The following is a 19,317-nucleotide window of genomic DNA, read 5'->3' as shown; positions in this document are numbered from 1 at the left end:
GTTCTTAATGAGAAAGAAAAGTCAGAAAGATCTAAATAGGCAATCACAGGCGTTAGTTATGGGCATTTTATTGTAGCTCCTTAGAATGTTTGTTGTTGTTGTTGTTTCAGATGGAGTCTTGCTGTTTCACTCAGGCTGGAGTGCAGTGGCGCAATCTCGGTTTATTGCAACCTCCGCCTCCCAGGTTTAAGCAATTCTCGTGCCTCAGCCTCCTGAGTAGCTGGGATTACAGGTGCGTGCCACCACACCAGCTAATTTTTTTTGGTATTTTTAGTAGAGACGGGGTTTCACCATGTTGGTCTGGCTGTTCTCGAACTCCTGACCTCGTGATCCACGGGCCTCCACCTTGGCCTATCAAAGTGCTGGGATTACAGGCGCAAGCAACTACACCCGGCTGCCCTGTGGAATGTCATGCAGCATTTTAGGATGGTGTTTAGGAAGCATTTTATCGAAGCCAAAAATGAGATTTGAGATTTGGAGGCTGCTTTTAGAGGACTTGGATGTCTCCTCCTTGGGATGTAGGGGATGTGGCTTAGAAGGTGGGCAGGGCCCAGACCTGGAGCCTCATCAGAGAACTGCACCAGGTGCCTGTTCTGGCTGAAATGCTCATTTTTGGGTGTTTTCAGAGAGATGGTTCATAGGTAATGGTTTAGTTTCTGCTCACCTTGAAAATTCATCTGTCCTTGTGATATTTAAAAAAAAAGATTCATAATATTTGTACATAGTTATGGGGTACGTGTGGTATTTTGTTACTTTCATAGAATGTGTAATAATCAAGTCAGGGTATTTAGAGTATCCGTCACCTGAAGTAGTTGTCATTTCTTTTTTTTTTTTTTTTGAGAAGGAGTCTTGCTCTGTCACCCAGGCTGGAGTGCAGTGGCACAATCTCAGCTCACTGCAACCTCCACCTCCCAGGTACAATCAATTCTCCTGCCTCAGCCTCCCGAGGAGCTGGGATTATAGGCATGCACCACCATGCCTGGCTAATTTTTGTATTTGTCAAGATGGGGTTTCAACCTGTTAGTCAGGCTGGTCTTGATCTCCTGACCTCCTGATCCCCCTGCCTCAGCCTCCCAAAGTGTGGGATTACAGGCGTGAGCCACTGAGCCCGGTGGTAATTATCATTTCTGTGTGTTGGGAACATTCTCTCTTCAAGTATTTTGTTTTGTTTTCTTTAATTTAATTAATTTATTGGAGACAGGGGTCTTACTCTGTCCACCCAGGCCAAAGTGGGGTGGTGCAATCTCAGCCCAGTGCACCTCCCTTTCTGGGCTCAAGTGATCCTCCAGCCTCAGCTTCTCAAGCAGCTAGGACCACAGGCACCCACCACAACATCTGGCTAATTTTTGTGTTTTTTTGTAGAGACAGGGTTTCACCATGTTGCCCAGGCTGGTTTTGACTCCTGGGTTCAAGCAATCCACCTGGCTCGGCCACCTAAAGTACCAGGATTACAGGTGTGAGCCACCGCACCCAGCCACTTCTAGCAATTTTGAAATATACACTGGATTCTTGTTAACTGTAGTCACCCTACTCTGCTATGGAACATTATAACTTATTCTATCTAACTTTATGTTTGTACCTATTAACCAGTCTCTCTTCATCCCTTCTCCCCAGGATATTTATTTTTATATTTTTCTATTTATTATTTTATTTATTTATTTATTTGTTTATTTTTTGTGGTTAGACGCGGTGGCTCATGCCTATAATCTCAGCACTTTGAGAGGCTGAGGCAGGCAGAACACTTGAGGTCAGGAGTTTGAGAACAGCCTGGCCAACACGGCGAAAACCCATCTCTACTAAAAATACAAAAAATTAACCAGGTGTGATTATGCATGCCTGTAGTCCCAGTTACTCAGAAAACTGAGGCAGGAGAATTGCTTGAACCCTGGAAGCGGAGGTTGCAGTGAGCCAAGATTGTGCCACTGCACTTCAACCTGGGCAACCGAGTGAGACTCCATCAAAAAAAAATTTTTTTTAATTCTTTTAATTTTAGTGACTACATAGTAGGTATATATTTTATCGGGTACAGGAGTTTTTTTTTTTTTGAGATGGAGATTTGCTCTTGTTGCCCAGGCTGGAGCGAAATGGCAGGATCTTGACTCACCACAACGACTGCCTTCCAGGTTCAAGCTATTCTCCTGTCTCATAAGCCTCCCAAGTAGCTGGGATGACAGGCATGCGCCACCATGCCCGGCTAAGTTTGTATTTTTTTTTTGGAGACGGAGTTTCGCTCTTGTTACCCAGGTTGGAGTGCAATGGCGCGATCTCGGCTCACCGCAACCTCCGCCTCCTGGGTTCAGGCAATTCTCTTGCCTCAGCCTCCTGAGTAGCTGGGATTACAGGCATGCACCACCATGCCCAGCTAATTTTTTGTATTTTTAGTAGAGACGGGGTTTCACCATGTTGACCAGGATGGTCTCGATCTCTTGACCTCATGATCCACCCGCCTCGGCCTCCCAAAGTGCTGGGATTACAGGCGTGAGCCACCGCGCCCGGCCCTAAGTTTGTATTTTATAGTAGAGATAGGGTTTCTCCATGTTGGTGAGGCTGATTTTGAACTCCTGACCTCAGGTGATCCTCCCACCTCAGCCTCTCAAAGTGCTGGATTACACTTGCAATGGCGTGATCTCGGCTCACCGCAACCTCTGCCTTCACCTCCTGGATTCCAGTGATTCTCCTATTTCAGGTTCCTGAGTAGCTGAGATTATAGGAATGCACCATCAGGCCTTGCTAATTTTTTTTATTTTTAGTAGAGACAGGGTTTCTCCATGTTGGTCAGGCTAGTCTCGAACTCTTGACCTCAGGTGATCTGCCTGCCTTGGCTTCCCAAAGTGCTAGGATTGCAGGCATAAGCCACCATGCCCAGCCTTATTCATAACTATTTTTTGTGGTACCTGTTAGACATCCCCACCTCTGCCCCACCCCCATGATATTTAGAAACCAGAAATACTGAACATAATATCACTTGCCTTCCTAGAAATTTTTCCTAAAGAAATAATCAGATGCGGAAAAGGATGGTGTACAGGAATGTTTATTTCCATATTCTTTTTATAAGATTGAAAAATTGACATAATAATAATACCAACTAGTTATTGAGCTCTTACCATGGGCCGGTTGCTGCGATAAATGCTTTATAAGCATTGTCTTGTTTCATCTTTTCAAGAAGGTTATATTATTGTCTCCATTTTATAAATAAAAAAAGAAATAGAAGCACTGAAAAGTTAGCAATTTGCCTGAGACAAAATAATTAGTAAGTGGGGGAGACAGATGTGTAAACGACAGCAATAACACATCGTGGTAAACATTAAAATAGAAATAATGGTTCGTTCCTGGGTTTCAGCACACACAAAAAAGAAAAAATAGTATGAGCGACAATCAGTAGGCTGCAAAGTATTATTATCATTATACATGGTGTGTAATAAAGCACTGCACAAAGTGAGCACTTAAAATGGTTGTTATTTGCACCTCAAACTTTAATGTGCCCACAGATCACCTGGGGATCTTGTTAAAATTCTGATCCTGAATCAGTAGTTCTAGTAGACCTGAGAGTCAACATTTCTTTTCTTTTCTTTTTTTTTTTTTGAGATAGAGTCTCACTCTGTCATCCAGCTTTAAGGGCAGTGGAGCAATGTCAGCTGACTGCCACCTAAAGCGATTCTCCTGCCTCACCCTCCTAAGTAGCTGGGATTACAGGCATGTGCCATTATGCCCAGCTAATTTTTGTATTTTTATTTATTTATTTATTTTTTAAGATGGGGTTTCACCATATTGGTCAGGCTGGTCTCGAACTCCTGACCTTAGGTGATCTGCCCACCTCAGCCTCCCAAAGTGCTGGGATTACAGGCGTGAGCCACCGCGCCCAGCTAATTTTTGTATTTTTAATAGAGATGGGATTTCTCCACGTTGGCCAGGCTGTTCTCGATCTCCCGACCTCAGGTGATCTGCCTGCCTCAGCCTCCCAAAGTGCTGGAATTAGACTGGCATTTCTTTTCTTTTCTTTTTTTTTTTTAAGATGGGGTTTCACCATGATGGCCAGGCTGGTCTTGAACTCCGGACCTCAGGTGATCCACCCACCTCGGTCTCCCAAAGTGCTAGGATTACAGGCGTGAGCCACCGCGCCCAGAGACTCGCATTTCTAACAAGCTTCCAAGTGATGCCAGCACTGCTGATCCAAGGACCACACTTGGAGTATAAGGGATTATTAAATAACTTGGTGAAATGGGAGAGTCCTGTGTATGTGAAACTGAAAACATCACGGAATCCCAGTGACTTGTGGATGTGGAAAAAGACTGGAAAAGAAGATAGTCACCGTGTTCCTATAGTACTGGCTGGCAGTTAGTTTCTTTTCTTTTTTTTTTAAAAAAAAGACGGGGTTTCACCATGTTGGTCAGGCTGGTCTTGAACTCCCGACCTCAGGTGATCCGCCCGCCTTGGCCTCTAAAGTGCTTGGATTACAGGCGTGAGCCACTGAGCCCGGCCTGGCTGTCAGTTTCAAGTTAATTTCTTCCCTTTTCTGTATTTTCTGTCACATGGGCTAATTCCATTCCACAAATACAGTATTTATGGAGTGACTCAACATCAGTCGCCAAGGGAGCAGAAGTCAAAGAAATCCAGTGGTTTTCTCCAGGATGTTAAAAACAAAACAAAACTTAAAACGGGTTAATTTTATTTTATTGTACATAAGTTATACCTAAACAGAGTTAACACTTAAGATATGAAGAAATGTAATGCTCTGACAGGGATCTTTTTTTTTTCCAAACTATTTATTTATTTATTTATTTACTTCTGAGACCGAGTCTTGCTCTATCACTCAGGCTGGAGAGCAGTGGCTCGATTTTGGCTCACTGCAACCTTTGCCTACTGGGTTCAAGCAATTTTCCTGCCTCAGCCTCCCAAGTAGCTGGGATTACAGGCATGCACCACCATGCCCTGCTAATTTTTGTATTTGTAGTAGAGACAGGGTTTCACTAGAGACAGGGTTTCACCATGTTGGCCAGGCTGGTCTTGAATTCCTGACCTCAGGTGATCTACCCGCCTTTGCCTCCCAAAGTGCTAGGATTACAGGTGTGAGCCACAGCACCCAGCCTGGATCTTCTTTTTTAACAAAGTTAAACATATTTAAAAATAGCAGAGGCTGGTGTTTGCAGTGAGCTGAGATCGCGCCATTGCACTCCAGCCTGGGTGACAGAGCAAGACTTCATCTCAAAATAAATAAATAAATAAAAATAAAAATTATTCCAGGCCAGGCACAGTGGCTCATATCTGTAAATTCAGCACTTTGAGAGGATGAAGCAAATGGATGATTTGAGGTCAGGAGTTTGAGACTAGCCTGGCCAGTGTGGTGAACACCCATCTCTAGTAAAAATACAAAAATTAGCTGGGCATGGTGGTGGCCACCTGTATTCCCAGCTAGTCGAGAGGCTGAGGCAGGAGAATCACTAGAACCCAGGAAGCAGAGTTTACAGTGAGCAGAGATTGTGACACTGCACTCTAGCCTGGGTGACAGAGCCAGAATCTGTCACAAAAAACAACAACAGGCTGGACGTGGTGGCTCACGCCTGTAATCCAAGCACCTTGGAGGCCAAGGCGGGCGGATCACCTGAGGTCGTGAGTTCAAGACCAGCCTGACCAATATGGTGAAACCCCGTTTTAAAAAATATATATATATTAAAAAAATAAAAAAATAAACAACAACAAAAAAATTCTTGCATGGTGAGTAGGGCTTCTGGGTTCAGTCCCTGTCTGTTTGTAACCCAAGGTTTATTCTCTTCCAGGTACTCCAGACTTGGACTGTGTCCTGTACACATTCTCAAGGACCTCCTACTTTTTGGAATTCCTTAATACTTTTACACACACATGCGTCTGCTTCCCTGGGTAAATTCTGACTTCTCAGAGGCCAGACACTGCATCTGGTTCATCTGGTTGTGTCACTGTGGGATCCCCACCGCCTATCATATCTGCCTCACAACTGACCTCCTTTTTTTTGGAGACGTGGTCTTGCTCTCTCGCCCAGGCTGGAGTGCAGTGGCACCATCTGGGCTCACTGAAGTCTCGACATCCTAGTCTCTCAAGCAACCGTCTTGCTCAGCCTCGCCTTCGAGTAGCTGGCATCACAGGCGTGTTCCACTCAGTATTTGTTGAATGAATGTATGAATGAAATAACAACTGAAGGTGGTGGGCTTGGCCTTTGGGTAGAAGACATTTTGTTTATACCTTTCCAGAAGGGATTTTCAGGAAAGGGTAAGGGAGAGGAGGGCTGGTAAGGAAGGTGCGCCAAACCTCCCATATTTCCCTGCCCCAGGTTTCTCGGCATTCCCCACTTACCCTCAAGGCTGGACTTAGGGGCTAGGTGAAGCCCTTAGGCTTGGCGTTCAGGTCCTAAATAGCATGTCTCTATTTTCTCATGTTTCCAATGGGATCAGGGTAATACTCACCTGGGAACTGTGAGGAGTCCCTGGGAAGAGAGGGCATGGGGGATTAAAGTGTTTGAGGGGCTGCAGTGACATCACGGTCTCAATAACCTCCCCTCACCCACCTGACCACCACCTTCCTTGCCCCGCACAGTCAAAGCCCTCGCACTATTTTGAGTAAACTTTGGTGAGCCAGTTTCTTCCACTGCAGAGGGTCTCAAAGTGTGGTCCCTGGGTGCATTTTGGAAATGCAAATTCTCAGGCTCCACCCTGCCCGTTGGAGTCAGATCCTCCGGGGGCGGGGCCCGGCAACACCAGGTGCTGCTGATGCCCATCCGAGGTTGAGAACTACTGCTCTGCTCTGATGCCAGCTCTCCGAGGGACACTCTGCTGCCTGCTTGGTTCTCATCCCTGTTCCCAATGCCTGGCATCGAGTAGGCGTGCCATAAATATCTGCCGAGTGCTTAATAACGGTGATGATGATAATAGCAGCTAGCCATTGATTGAGGACCTCCTGTGTGCCGGGATCTGCGTTAAACTTTCCTGGAGGCTTAACTCATTTGAGGAGCCACCCCAGCCATCATTTTCACAGATGGCGAAACTGAAGTTTAGAGAGGCCAAGCGCCGTGCCCAAGGGTCCCTCGGCGGGAGAACTGGCAGGAAACCCCTCGGTTCTCCTCGGAGCCCGGCGGTCGCGCGTGTCCGCCGCCGCGCGAGTGTGCCCCCGCCCCGCACGGCCCAGGGCGGCCGGGGGAGGAGCACGGCGGCGGCCGTGGCGAAAGTGCGGTTGCGGATGCGCGGTGAGGCCGGCGGCGGCGGCGGCGGCGGAGGAAGCTGAGCAGGGCGGCGGCTGCGGCGGGGCTTGCGGGGCCGGGGAGCGCGCCATGGGTCGCCTGCACTGCACGCAGGACCCAGTGCCCGAGGCCGTGGGCGGCGACATGCAGCAGCTGAACCAGCTGGACGCGCAGGTGGGCCCGGCGGCCGGGCGTGGGGCGCGGGGCCTAGGTGATTCCGGGAGCCGGGCCTGGGGGCCCAGGGCGTCTTCGGGTGGTGGGAGTTGGGGGAGACTAGACAGAGCGGCGTCTAGTCGTTTTGGTTGTGTGAGGTGGGTTCGGGGCGAGGCTAAGGGGAGCTGGAGTCTGAGGTGAGTGATGGTGATAACTCGAGAGCCAAGGGATCTCCGGAGGCCTAAGTGCCAGCTGAGGGGCCCGAAGGGGTTTGTGGGGTCCCACAGATGGGACTACGGGACCTCTGCGGGGTCCTGGGGCCGAGGAGAGCTTTTGGGGTCCTAGAAGAGGGACGGAGGGGAGTCGAGATAAGGTTGAAGGAGTTTGGGGAACTGAAGGAACAGACTAAGGGCGTGGGGAGTTTAGGGGCGCGGTGGGGTCCAAAGGGAGATACATGTTTGGCAGGGAAGCCGAGGAAGCCTGAGGGTAGCGGGAAGGCTCGAGAATTCGAGGGGACCCAGGGAAGACCGGCCTGGGCTGCTGTCTTACATCTCAGTGTGACGTGAGTGTCAGTAATAGCCAGGCCCCAATGGGGCCCTGTGGGCCTGAGGGGCTCGGTCTGGGGCAAGGCTGATGACACCCTCCCTCCCCACTCAGTTAAGGGATTCACATGGAAAGAAATCCTATACACTATGCACAGTGGGGGTCCCCATCCTTGATGGTGGGGGAACTGGCAAAGCCCTTTTCTCCCGATTCAGGCTGCAGGTGCCAGCCAAGGCAGCCTTGGAGGCGTCCTGCTTCTGTGCTGGTTAGGATGCCCCTTTCATACCACCAAGGCAGCTGAAATAAATAGGTGAAAATGACACTTCTCACCCCTACTGGGAAGATAGATCTATTTCCCCCCCTAGATTGTCACTTCTCAGGAGATAGGGGCCCTCTCTTTCATCTCCGTACCCCCCACAACTTCCCACGCAGTAGTGCTGTTTGCGGGATGAAAACCAAACTTACCACTTATAATGACAGGAAGGCTCTAAGCTTGAGCTATGCAATAGAAAAAAATTGCAAGCCACATTTCTAACTTTCCATTTTGTAGTAGCCACATTTAAAAATTAAACAGAAATGGAAATTAATTTTTTTTTTTTTGAGACGGAGTCTCTTTCTGTCACCCAGGCTGGAGTGTAGTGGCTCAGTCTCAGCTCACTGCAACCTCCACCTCCCGGGTTCAAGCAATTCTCTGTCTCACCCTCCCTAGTAACTGGGATTACAGGCACATGCCACCACACCCAGCTAATTTTTGTATTTTTATTAGAGATGGGGTTTTACCATATTGGTCAGGCTGGTCTCGAATTCCTGACCTCAGGTTATCCACCCACCTCAGCCTCCCAAAGTACAGGGATTACAGGCATAAGCCACCGTGCCCGGCCAATATTTGTATGTTTAGACAAAACTAAACAGAAAAGGTACAGTACAAATACAGTATAAAAGATGAAAAATAATACACCTAGGGTACTTAGTGTGAATGACGCTTGTAGGACGGGCAGTTGCTCTGGGCGAGTGAGTGAGTGTGAAGGCCTAGGACATTATGGTACGGTATTGTAGACTTTATAAACCCTGTATCCTTAGGCTACACTAAATTTATGAAAAATACTTTCTAGTTGAGTGTGGTGGCACAGCTACCATTGTAGTCCGAGCTTCTTGGGAGGAAGGCAGAAGGATCATTTGAGCCCAGGATTTCAAGGCTGTAGTGCATGATGATTCCACTTGTGAATAGCCATAGCACTCCAGCCTGGGCAGCATGGTGAGATCACATCTCTAAAAAAAATTTTTTTTCTTTTTCTGATAAGCTGACCTTAGCCTAATGTTAACTTCATTTATTTGTTTGAGACAGAGTCTCCCTCTGTTGCCCAGGCTGGAGTGTAGTGGCACATCTTGGCTCACTGCAACCTTCACCTCCCAGGCTCAAGCAATTCTCCTGTCTTAGCCTCCCAAGTAGCTGGGACAATAGGCGTGCACCACCATGCCTGGCTCCTTTTTTTTTTTTTTTTTTTTTTTGGAAACAGAGCCTCACTCTGTCGCCCAGGCTGGATTGCAATGGTGCAGTCTTGGCTCACTGCAACCTCTACCTCCCAGGTTCAAGCAATTCTTCTGCCTCAGCCTCTAGTAGCTGGGATTATAGGCTCCCACCACCACACCTGGCTAATTTTTATAATTTTAGTAGAGATGGGGTTTCACCATGTTGGTCAGGCCTGTGTCAAACTCCTGACCTCCAGTGATGCGCCCGCCTCAGCCTCCCAGAGTGCTGGGATTACATGTGTGAGCCATCATGCCTGGCCTACTCTTTTATATGTTTAGTAGAGACAGGGTTTTACCATGTTGGCCAGGCTGGTCATGAACTTCTGACCTCAAGTGATCTGCCTGCCTCGACCTCCCAAAGTGCTGGGATTACAGGCGTGAGCCACTGCACTGGCCAACTGTAACTTTTTTACTTCATGAACTCTTACTACTTTTTTTTTTTTTTTGGAGACAGGGTCTCGCTCTGTCACCCATGCTCACTGCAGCCTCGACGTCCTGGGCTCAAGCAATCCTCCTACCTCAGCCTCCCAAATAGCTGGGATCATAGGCATGTGCCACCACACCCGGCTAATTTTTGTGTTTTTTGTAGAGATAGAATTTCGCCATGTTGCCCAGGCTGATTTTGTTAAACATTTTGGCACTTTTGTAGTAACACATAGCTTAAAATACAAACATATTGCACAGCTATACAAAAATACTATCTTTTTTCTGTTTAAAAATTTTTTAATGTTTTAAACTTTTAAAACTTTTTTGTTAAAAACTAAGACAAACATACACGGTAGTATAGGCCTATACAGAGTCAGGATCATCAATGTCACTGTCTTCTACCTCTATTACTTGTCCCACTGGAAGGTCTTCAGGGGCAGTAACACACTTGGAGCTGTCATCACCTACGAGAGCAATGCCTTCTTCTGGAATACCTCCCAAAGGACATGCCTGAGGCTATTTTACAGTTTTTTTTTTTTTTTTTTAAATAAAGTAGGGATGTATTCTAAAATAATAAGTATAATATAGTAAATATATAAACTAGTAACAGTCATTTATTATAATTATCACATATTATGTACTAGACATCATTGTATGTGCTAAACCTTTTTATTTTTCTTTTTGAGATGGAGTCTTGCACTGTTGCCCTGGCTGGTGTGCAGTGGCACGATCTCGGCTTACTGCAACCTCTGCCTCCCAGGTTCAAGTGACTCTCCTGCCTCAGCCTCCCGAGTAGCTGGGATTACAGCGGCCACCACCAGGCCCGGCTAATTTTTTTGTATTTTTAGTAGTGACGGGATCTCCCTATGTTTTCCAGGCTTGTCTCGAATTCATGGTCTCTGGTGATCCACCTTGGCCTCCCAAGGTGATGGAATTACAGGCATGAGCCACCGCGTCCAGCCACTTATTATTTTATTTTATTTTATTTATTTATTTTTTTTGAGATGGAGTCTCCCTCTGTTGCCCAGGCTGGAGTGCAATGGTGAGACCTCAGCTCATTGCAACCTCCGCCTCCCAGGTTCAAGCGAGTCTCCTGCCTCAGCTTCCCGAGTAGCTGGGATTACAGGTGCCCACCACCACACCCGGCTAATTTTTGTATTTTTAGTAGAGACGGGGTTTCACCATGCTGGCCAGGCTGGTCTTGAGCTCCCGACCTCGTGATCCACCCACCTTGGCCTTCCAAAGTGCTGGGATTACAGGCATGAGCCATTGTGCCCGGCTGCCACTTATTATTATTATTCACGTTTTACAGATGAAAAAACTGAATCACAGAGCAGTTAAATAAACATAGCTGATACATGATATTAATATATTGAGCATGCACCATGTGGCCAGGCACGATTTTAAATGTTTTATGCATACAACCCTGAAAGGGAGGTGCCATTATTATTCCCATTTTACAGGTAAGAAAGATGGGTCAGGGTAATACATTGACCTGTGTAAAGTCATGCAGACAGGAGTTCAAGACCAGCCTAGGCAACATAGCAAGACTACATCTCTACAATAAGATAAAAAATTAGCGAGGCATTGTGGCACATAGCCTTAGTCTCAGCTACTCGAGCAGCTTAGGTTGGAGGATCACTTGAGTTGGAAGTTGGAGGCTGCAGTGAGGTATGATTACACCACTGCATTCCAGCCCAGGGAACAGACCAAGACTCTGTCTCAAATCAATCAATAAATCAATAAAATTAGGTAGAAGACCGGGCAAGGTGGCTCATGCCTATAATCATTGCACTTTGGGAGGCAGAGGTGGTGGGGATCACTTGAGGCCAGGAGTTCAAGACTAGCCTGGGCAACATAGCAAGACTCCATCTCTAAAAAAATATTTTTAAAAATTAGCTGAGGCCAGGCATGGTGGCAAACGCCTGTAATCCCACGGCTTTGGAAGGCCGAGGTGGGTGGATCATGAGGTCAGGAGTTTAAGACCAGCCTGGGCCGGGCGCGGTGGCTCACGCCTGTAATCCCAGCACTTTGGGAGGCCAAGGCAGGTGGATCACGAGGTCAAGAGATCGAGACCATCCTGGTCAACATGGTGAAACCCCGTCTCTACTAAAAATACAAAAAATTAGCTGGGCATGATGGCGCGTGCTTGTAATCCCAGCTACTCAGGAGGCTGAGGCAGGAGAATTGCCTGAACCCAGGAGGCAGAGGTTGTGGTGAGCCGAGATCGCGCCATTGCACTCCAGCCTGGGTAACAAGAGCGAAACTCTGTCTCAAAAAAAAAAAAAAAAAAGACCAGCCTGGCCAAGATGGTGAAACCCTGTCTCTACTAAAAATACAAAAATTAGTTGCCTGTAATCTCAGCTACTTGGGAGGCCGAGGCAGGAGAACTGCCTGAACCCAGGAGGAGAGGTTGCAGTGAGCCGAGATTGCGCCACTGCACTCCAGCCTGGGTAACAAGAGCGAAACTCTGTCTCCAAAAAAAAAAAAAAAAAAATTAGCTTAGAGTGGTGGTGTGTGCCTGTAGTTGTAGCTACTTAAGTGGCTGAGGCAGGAAAATGCCTTAAGCCTAGAAGTTTGAGGCTGCAGTGAGCTATGACCATGGCATTGCACTCTAGCCTGGGTGAGAAAATGAGACCCTGTCTCAATAAAATAAATCAATAAGGTCAGGCAGCCAGGAAGTGGAAGAGCCAGGAATTTAGGATCGAGTATTTGGCTTCAAAGCCTGTGGAGGTAGCTTAGCTTTTACTTGTTAATATATCAGTGTTCTCTGGAAGATATCCATTTAGAGAATAAAAACAGATTCTGCTACTAACAAAGTTGGTTTTTTTGTTTGTTTTTTAAGATACCGGATTTTATGATCTGTAAAATTACCTACAGCTTGGTATTCGTAGAAAATACAAACCACTTCCTTTGAGATCAGCACTTGACTCATTTTCTTTTCTTTCTTTTTTTTTTTTTTTTAAATGAGACAAGATCTCACTCTGTCACCAAGGCTGGAGAGCAGTGGCACAATAATGGCTCTGCAGTCTTGAACTGCAGGGCTCAAGCAGTTCTCCTGCCTCAGCCTTTTGAGTAGCTAGAACCACAGACACATGCCACCACACCATGCTAATATTTTATTTTTAATTAATTAATTCATTAATTTTAAAGACAGGGTTTCACCATGTTGGCCAGGATGGTCTTGAACTCCTTACCTCAAGTGATCCACCCACCTCGGCCTCCCAAAGTGCTGGGATTGTAGGTGTGATCCACCCAGCCTGGCCTATTTTTTAAAAAATTTTATAGTAACGGGTGTCTCTGTATGTTGCCTAGGTTGGTCTGGTGCTCTTGGCCTCAAGGGATCCCTCCACCTCAGCCTCCCAAAGTGCTGGGATTACAAGTGTGAGCCATTGCACCCAGAATTGACTTCTTATATTTATTTATTTATTTTTTTATTTGAGACAGGGTCTTGCTCTGTCACCCAGGCTGGAGCACAGCCTCGACCTCCCAGGCTCAACTGATCCTCCTACTTCATCCTTTTTAGTAGCTGGGACTATAGGCATGTGCCACTATGCCTAGCTAATTTTTTTTATTTTTAATTTTTTTTGAGACAGTCTTGCTGTGTTGCCCAGGCCCAAGTGCAATGGCACCATCTCGGCTCACTGCAGCCTCTGCCTCCCAGGTTCAAGCGATTCTCCTGTCTCAGCCTCTTGAGTAGCTGGGATTACAGGTGCCGCCCCCAGGCCCAGCTAATTTTTTTGTATTTTTAGTAGAGACGGGGTTTCACCATATTGGTTAGGCTGATCTTGAACTCCTGACCTTAGATGATCCACCAGCCTCAGGCTCCCAAAGTGTTAGGATTACACGCATGAGCCATGGCACCCACCTCTGGCTAATTTTTATATTTTTTTGAAGAGATAGGGTTTTGCCATGTTGCTCAGGCTGGTCTAGAACTTACGGGCTCAAGTGATCCACCCACCGTGGCTTCCCAAAGTGCTGGGATTATAGGTATGAGCAATGGGGCTCAGAATTGACTCATTTTCTAACCTTGGAACATATTCTAAACCATTACCTTTATTGTTAACACAGAAACCTTTCTCCTGATAAGCAACTTACCTGCGTCATTTGGGCCATTTCCCTGTCTTTTGTTGGATAACCAGACTTCTCCAAGTACCCACTCGATTAGCTAAATTTATTTTGAAGTCTGAAGTGTAGGCCTCAAGGAATAAATGAATCATTGTGTGAACGTTGGCATTACCATTTATTGCTCATTCAGTGGGTATTTACCTGAATGCCTACCATAAACCAAGTAGCCACTAAACCTGGTGGGGCTTAGGAAGATTTGATGGTCACGGCCTTTTGTCCTGGGGTAGTTGTGATCTTCTATAGCAGGTCATAAAATGAAGAAGCAGACAGCACCAAATTGCACATAGATGTGCCCTCTGATGCCCATGGCCAGTCCTAGGTAATGTGAAGTCTGAGAATAGGCAGGATTTGAAGTGAATATTATAGAATTAGAGTAAACTCAGAAAACTGTAAAGGAGAAGACAAGCAAGTAATCCACAGTCCTCTCACCTAGCTGGAAATGAAAGTAACAGACAGGAAATTCAAATAGTATACAAAGATATCAAAGTGAAATAAGCTGGATATGGTGCAGCGTGTCTAATTCCAGAGCAACCCAGGAGTTGGAAGATGCAGTGAGCTATGTTGATCACCTCACTGTACTCCAGCCTGAGTCAAAGAGTGAGACCCCGTCTCTTAAAAATAAAATGTTTATTTTTCTTATCTCTTGAAATCATTTTAATAGTTTTACGCCGGGCGCGGTGGCTCACGCCTGTAATCCCAGCACTTTGGGAGGCCAAGGTGGGTGGATCACAAGGTCAAGAGATCGAGACCATCCTGGTCAACATGGTGAAACCGCGTCTCTACTAAAAATACGAAAAATTAGCTGGGCATGGTGGTGTGTGCCTGTAATCCCAACTACTCAGGAGGCTGAGGCAGGAGAATTGCCTGAACCCAGGAGGCAGAGGTTGCGGTGAGCCGAGATCGCACCATTGCACTCCAGCCTGGGTAACAAGAGCGAAACTCTGTTTCAAAAAAAAAAAAAAAAATACTGTTTTACAGTGAGCTTCGTGGCTCACACCTGTAATCCAACAGGCATGAGCCACTGTGACTTGCCAAAACATTTACTTTTTGGAAGCTGAGGCAGGTGGATCTCTTGAAGCCAGGAGTCTTAAGACCAGCCTGGCCAACATGGTGAAATACTGTCTCCACTAAAAATACAAAAATTAGCCAGGCATGGTAGTACACGCTTGTAATCCCAGCTACTTAGGAGGCTGAGGCATGAGAATCACTTGAATCCATGAGACAGAGGTTGCAGTGAGCCGTGGAGCCGTATTCCAGCCTGGGTGACACAGGGAGACTCTGTTTCAAAAAACAAACAAAAAGTAGTTTCTAACTTATTTTTATAGAAAAAAAGTCTATTTGCCAGCACATATATGGGTATCCTTTAAATTTTTTAATGTTTCCTTTTTTTTTTCTTTTTTTCTTTTTTTTTTTGAGACAGAGTCTTGCTCTGTTGCCTAGGCTGGAGTACAATGACGTAATCTCAGCTCACTACAACCTCCACCTCTTGGGACTAAGCAAGCAATTTTTCTGCCTCAGCCTCCAAAGTGGCTGGGATTACAGGCACCCACCACCATGCCTGGCTAATTTTTTGTAGTTTTAGTAGAATGAGGTTTCGCCATGTTGGCCAGGCTGGTCTTGAACTCCTGACCTCCGGTGATCCACCTTCCTCAGCCTCCCAGAGTGCTGGGATTACAGGCGTAAGCCACTATACCTGGCCGTGTTTTCTTATTTTTATTATTATTATATTTTTGAGATGGAGTCTCACTGTGTTGCCCAGGCTGAACTGCAGTGATGTGATCTTGGCTCACTGCAACCTCCGCCTCCTGGGTTCAAGCAATTCTCCTGCCTCAGCCTCTTGAGTAGCTGGAACTACAGGCACATGCTACCACACCCAGCTAATTGTGTATTTTTAGTAGAGATAGAGTTTCACTATGTTGGCCAGGCTTGTCTAGAACTCTTGACCTCAGGCGATCCACCCTCCTCGGCCTCCCAAAGTGCTGGGATTACAGGCGTGAGCTGCCATGCCCAGCCTTGTTTTTATATTTTAGAGATGAGGTCTCACTATGTTGTCCACGGTGAGTTTGAATACCTGGGCTCAAGTGATTCTCCCATTTCCGGCTTTGAATTGTTTTTACATATATATAGAAAAAGATCATTCTGTATGTATTTATGTTCATCTTGCTTTTAAAAAAAATGAACAATGTATTCTGGCTATTTTCCCCCTTCAATACAAACAGAGATCTATTGCCTTTTTTCTTTTCTTTTTTTTTTTTTTTGAGACGGAGTCTCACTCTGTTGCTAGGCTGAAGTGCAAGGGCGCCATCTCGGCTCACTGCAACCTCCACCTCCCAGGTTCAAGTGATTCTCCTGCCTCAGCTTCCCGAGTAGCTTGGGACTACTACCTGTGTGCCACCACGCCCAGCTAATTTTTGTATTTTTAGTAGAGACCGGGTTTCACCATGTTGGCCAGGATGGTCTCGAGCCTCCCAAAGTGTTGGGATTACAGGTGTGAGCTACTGCACCCAGCTTTTTTTTTTTTTGAGATGGAGTCTCAGTATCCCAGACTGGAGTGCAGTGGTATAGTCTCAGCTCACTCCCACCTCTGCCTCCCAAGTTCAAGTGATTCTCCTGGGATTACAGGCGGCTGCCACCATGTCCAGCTAATTTATTTTATTTAATTTAAATTAATTAATTAATTAATTTTTTTTTTTGAGACAGAGTTTCGCTCTTGTTACCCAGGCTGGAGTGCAATGGTGCAATCTCAGCTCACCACAACCTCCGCCTCCTGGGTTCAGGCAATTCTCCTGCCTCAGCCTCCAGAGTAGCTGGAATTACAGGCACGCGCCACCATGCCCAGCTAATTTTTTTTGTATTTTTAGTAGAGACGGGGTTTCACCATGTTGACCAGGATGGTCTTGATCTCTTGACCTCGTGATCCACCTGCCTCAGCCTCCCAAAGTGCTGGGATTACAGGCGTGAGCCACCGCGCCCGGCCCTAATTTATTTATTTTTGGGTGAGAAAGCCAGCTGACTCTTCATTGCTTGGGGATCAGGGGGCTCAGGAGCTCTTGGTGGGGCGGGTCCGCTTCCTCTTCACCATCACAGGCTTCTGGCTGTGCAAGATGGCGCTGACCCTGTGGACCGCTGCCATGCGCAGGTTGGGGCAGTACTTGTTCTTGCAGATCATGTGGCTGGTGCTGCTGAGCGTGGCGCAAGCATTCTTGTTGATGGTGGTCTGCACGTTGGAGGCGGCAGCTGGCTGGATCTCCGCTTTATGACCACTGCGACACCTTTGCAGTCAGTTGCCGTCTCCACGCCCACAGTCTTGCGGTGAATCAGCCCCTTGTAGCGGAAGGACTTGCAGGCCTTCAAGTTATTGGGCTCGGTGCTGCAGGTCTGCTTGTCCCTCTTATCAGGAAACTGGAGCAGTTTGGCACGACGATCCATTGCAGATTCGCAGACGTGACGGCGGCTCCTCTTGCAGCAGCGTCCTGACACAGAAAGATAATTTTTGTATTTTTAGTCGAGGCGGGGTTTCGCCATGTTGGCCAGGCTGGTCTCAAACTCCTGACCTCAGGTGATCCACCCGCCTCAGCCTCCCAAAGTGCTGGGATTACAGGAGTGAGCCATGCGTCCGACCTTCTTTTTTCTTTTTAAATTTAAATGTATTATGATTTGTAGAGATGGGCTGTCACTATGTTAACAGCCTGAACATAATGCTGGTCTCCTGGGCTCAAGTGATCCTCCTGCCTCAGCCTCCCAGAGTGCTGGCATTACAGACATGAGCCACTGTAACTTGCCAAAACATTTACGTTTTGGAACATACCTGAAGGATATACTTCATGGAATGGAATTACTAGGTAGAGGGATATAATCATTTAAAAATTAGATGCTGGCTGCGTGTGGTGGCTCATGCCTGTAATCCCAGCTCTTAGGGAGGCTGAGGCAGGAGGATTGCTTGAGCCCTGGAGTTCCAGACGAACTGGGGCAACATAATGAGACCCTATCTCTACAAAATATTTTAAAAATTAGCCAGTGTGGATGTAGTGGCATATGCCTGTAATCCCAGCTACTCAGAAGACTGAGGTAGGAGTGTTGCTTTGAGCCCAAGAGGTTGGAGGCTCCAGTGAGCCAGGATTGCGCCACTGCACTCCAGTCTGGGCGACAGAGCCAGAGTCTGCCTCAAAAAAATAAAAATTAGATGTATATTGTGAAATTGCCCTCTAGAAAGGTCACCCCAGTGTATCCTCTCATCAGTCGTGCAGAAGCCTGTCTGCTTCCTTGTACTTTCACCAGCACTGGTGTCCTAGTCAAACTTTTGTGTTTGCAGATCTGATAAGTGAAAAATAGTATCTTTTGGTTTTACTGATTTGCATTACTCCAGCCTGGAATGATCCTGTGCATCTCTTCCTATGTTTACTGGGGAGAATCATTAAGATTTTGAGATGAATGCATAGTCATGGGTGGGTGAGCATTCCAGGGGAAGGCACCTATGCAATTGCAAAGGCAAAGCATGGTGGAGGGTTATTTAGGAAAGACTTATTCAACAAATACTTACTGTGCACTTACAATATTTAAGTTGCTGTGAAGCTGCAACACCATGCAAGGAACCTTCTAAGATGTGCTTGTGTTCCTTATCAGGGTTGAAAATTCTAGGTGGCCTCAGGCAAGTTTTCAGAGGGGAGCCTCAGAAGTTGAGGATCTGGATAGGTCCCTTTCTTGTTGGGAGTATCAGCATTTCTTGGCAGGGCTTTGGAGGATAAGGAGGCTGAGATAGGGATGAGGGAAGGCAGAGATAGGGATGAGGGATCAATAACACATTCTTGCACTGTTGCTCATTCTGGATTGCAGTGGTGCAATCAGAAGTTGTCTGCAGCCTCGAGCTCCTGGGCTCAAGCAATCCTCCTACCTTAACCTCAGTAGTTAGAACTACAGGTGTATACCACCACACCTGTCTCATTTTTTTAGTTTTTAATTTAATTTAATTTAATTTGATTTTCTTTTTTTTTTTGAGACGGAGTTTCGCTCTTGATACCCAGGCTGGAGTGCAATGGCGCGATCTCGGCTCACTGCAACCTCCGCCTCCTGGGTTCAGGCAATTCTCCTGCCTCAGCCTCCTGAGTAGCTGGGATTACAGGCACGCGCCACCGTGCCCAGCTAATTTTTTGTATTAGTAGAGACGGGGTTTCACCATGTCGACCAGGATGGTCTCGATCTCTTGACCTCGTGATCCACCCGCCTCGGCCTCCCAAAGTACTGGGATTACAGGCTTGAGCCACCGCGCCCGGCCGGATTTTCTTTTTTTTTTTGAGATGGAGTTTCGCTCTTGTTACCCAGGCTGGAGTGCAATG

The 19,317-nt window shown here is 46.8% G+C and overlaps 1 protein-coding gene and 1 pseudogene across 9 annotated transcripts in view; one reads left to right on the top strand and one right to left on the bottom strand.

Moving 5' to 3' along the window:
- Positions 1-7,218: 7,218 nt before the first annotated feature.
- Positions 7,219-19,317, top strand: part of COMMD7 (COMM domain containing 7) — a 95,952-nt gene continuing 83,853 nt past the window's right edge. For 7 of the 9 annotated variants that reach the window (XR_010344526.1, XR_010344522.1, XR_010344527.1 and 4 more), the window contains exon 1: positions 7,287-7,378. Coding sequence is in view for 2 of the 9 variants with exons in the window: in XM_012455200.3 (XP_012310623.1) it covers positions 7,295-7,378 (84 nt within the window). In the remaining 7 variants the exon portion in view is untranslated. Of the gene's footprint in view, positions 7,379-19,317 lie in introns of all 9 variants that reach the window. The other 2 variants (XM_012455200.3, XM_012455199.3) reach the window with 1 other exon arrangement.
- Positions 17,025-17,810, bottom strand: LOC105719023 (large ribosomal subunit protein eL28-like; annotated as a pseudogene).

Source organism: Aotus nancymaae, unplaced genomic scaffold (genome assembly GCF_030222135.1).
Source record: "Aotus nancymaae isolate 86718 unplaced genomic scaffold, 86718_ANA_hifiasm-v0.15.2.pri h1tg000029l, whole genome shotgun sequence".
Lineage (NCBI taxonomy): Eukaryota > Metazoa > Chordata > Mammalia > Primates > Aotidae > Aotus > Aotus nancymaae.
The sequence above is the reverse complement of the archived record's forward strand: the minus strand, read 5'-3'. Positions and strand labels throughout refer to the sequence as shown.